Source organism: Pundamilia nyererei, unplaced genomic scaffold (genome assembly GCF_000239375.1).
Source record: "Pundamilia nyererei isolate P.nyererei 1_Seehausen unplaced genomic scaffold, PunNye1.0 scaffold00161, whole genome shotgun sequence".
NCBI classification, from domain to species: Eukaryota; Metazoa; Chordata; class Actinopteri; order Cichliformes; family Cichlidae; genus Pundamilia; species Pundamilia nyererei.
Window position 1 is genome coordinate 1260879 of NW_005187562.1, and position 2632 is coordinate 1263510.

The window sequence follows — 2632 nt, forward strand, 5'->3', positions numbered from 1 at the left end:
AAAAAAAAAAAAAAAAAAATCACACAATCTTGCCCATGTTTTACAAAAGATACAACAAAATACTCTATTTGTTGTTGATAAATGCAATAACATATCATTTTGTATGACATCAACGTTCACCATCATGTTGGCCCAAAGGTAACATGAAAAGGAATAACAGAAACAATGCACTTGTTTTAGTAGCCAAAAGTTTGTTGGCTGGCAAACTTAAGACAAGCCTTTCATGTGCCTTCTTGACTAGGGGAACATTATGGGTGCTGCAAGGTTTCAATCCATTACAGTGCGTTACCAATGCTGTTCTTGATGACCGTGGTCCTCCCAACTGCCTTCAGATCATTAAGAGACTGTTCATTTCTTTGTAAGTGAAGTGAAGCAAGGGGATCAAATTGTTATTTCCCCCACAGTATATACATATTTACCACAGAAGCTGCGGTTGAGCTGGACAAGACCACGTGGACTCTTGATGAAGGCACCACGAGGCACCACAGACACTTCTGCATCGATCTGATGAACGGACACTGCCAGTCTTTTTTCCTCAGTTACTGTTATCTGTAACCAATATAAGCCAGAAAAAGAAGAAGAAAAAAATCAAACATTTGTCTTGTTTTTTTTTACATTATGTTCAGTTTGGTTGCATGTAGATTCTTGTTTGAATTCATTGCATCATCGAACACTGCAGTAACACTGAATGGAACAGGAAAACACTTCATCCTGTAATTCAATTCGCTGTCTTACTAAACAGCACTGATCACACTTACCACTGCCTTCTCATTTACAGGCTCATTTCCCTTTCCTTGCCTGTGGATCTCTTGATGTTCATACACAAATGACGGGTCTCCCATGAAGCGACCCTTTGTAGCTTTGGACACTTCCTCTATCATAGAGTCTGAGGCAGGGGGAAGTAGGAACCAGTCCATGCAGTTCAAGCTGGAGTTAACACCACAAAATAGCAGCCCAATGGTATATCTCTCGATCTTAAATAAATGTACAGTGGCTAAAATTAAAAATAAAATAAAAAAAGACACTTGAAGCGGATGTCTTACCTATACAGGTTCTTTTTGTCTTTCATCTCATCTTCTCCTCTCCCCTGAGCAATAAAATAAACCCCATTAATTCCTAATATTTTACCCCAAAACAACACTCGACTGAACTTGTAGTTTTTCTTCAGGAGCACTAAGGAAGACTCCAGGGCGGTTCTTTGCTCGAGGGTTAAAATATGTCCACTACCGGCAACGAGCTCCAAAGAATAATACAACGAATTTGAGTCCATTATGTAACAGCTACAAGCTTTTACAAAGTCGTTTTCAATTAAATTAACGTGTTTTTTCCGACTATTTGTTAGCTAAAATAACAGCTAAAAATCCCTACAGGTCGTGTCTTTGCACTCTAATGGCAACAAACACAGTTGCCATGGTTACGCAGGGTTATTTCGCTCATCGTGTTTATTTACTATTCTGAATAACTCCCCCCCCCCCCAAGTGTTTCGTGCCTCTACGGGACATAACGATTAAAACAGACACGAAACATAGTTCATGTCGGGCGTGTTTGCTTATGATGTTTCCATAAACCAGACCACGAGCGACTGACGTCATCAACTCAAGTGTGTGCGTGCTAGCAGCGGTTCGGGGTGAAGCAGGCGGATAAAGTGCATAAACTTATAAATGTCAACCTGTCTGAATATGGTCACGTTTGTGCCGGAGGGAAGATTTAATGAAAGCTTTCCGTCTTAACTCTTGAGACAGGTATTAACACACAAAAACATGTCGGAAGAAGAGCCAAGTAAACTACTGTGTCCTGGCTGCTGGCGGATTGATTTATTTTCTGTACAAGCAGCAAGTAAAAGTGTCTTAACCGAAACTTTACACAGGGCGTCACAAAAGCCATTTTTACTCAGGTGTTACTAATAACATTAACTTGGCCTCTGTACCTAAATAGAAAAACATCCTGTCAGCGTGAATGCTTTCATTAAGATCTGGTCATGCTGCAGTACTGTAAAAAGTATTGTAATATGACTATTAACATGTAAAATGGGTACATTTGGTTGGGTAAAAGTGCAAAAGGTAACTTCTGCCCTCCCCCCCAAAAAAACAACAAAGCAAAACAAAACAAAACATGAAGCCAACATGGAAATGGGGCAAAAAACTGAAGTTTGACAAAGTGCCACTAGAACACTCACCCAGCAAAGAGTCCAATCTGGCCCACTGAAGAGTTGGAAAATGTGAAGAAGGGTATAGATTTTGGACTTTTTAACTTTATTTTGATAAATATTACAGCTTTATCTGCTGATAAAGAGCAAACTCATGGTCATTTTCTCTAAATTATCAAACTATTCTTTAATTACAACACAGACTGGGAAATATGCTGACAGAAATATTTTCTGTAATTTTACACATTTGTTTCTTACAGTTTAAGCCCAAAGATTTCTGCTGACAGATTTCTTACATTTACCATCTCAGTCTTGATGCATTCTCAATCATCCAGGAAAGTAAATCTCCAAAAAGTTGATTCTGTTCATCTGGACGTAGCGTTTTGTGGGAGAAACGTTTCGTCACTCATCCAAGTGACTTCTTCAGTCTCAGCTGACTGCAGGTTTCCCCAGTCTTATAAACAGTATATTTGCATAATGACTGAA

General features: G+C 39.1%; 1 protein-coding gene across 1 annotated transcript in view; it reads right to left on the reverse strand.

Moving 5' to 3' along the window:
* rsph9 (radial spoke head component 9) overlaps window positions 1-1438 on the reverse strand; it is a 3542-nt gene extending 2104 nt beyond the window's left edge. Inside the window, exons 1-3 of the mRNA XM_005745615.2 lie at window positions 1044-1438; window positions 759-927; window positions 420-549 (exon numbers count right to left, since the gene is read on the reverse strand). Of these exons, the coding sequence (XP_005745672.1) occupies window positions 420-549; window positions 759-927; window positions 1044-1270 (526 nt within the window). The 5' untranslated portion in view covers window positions 1271-1438. The remainder of the gene's footprint in view (window positions 1-419; window positions 550-758; window positions 928-1043) is intronic.
* Window positions 1439-2632: the final 1194 nt, after the last annotated feature.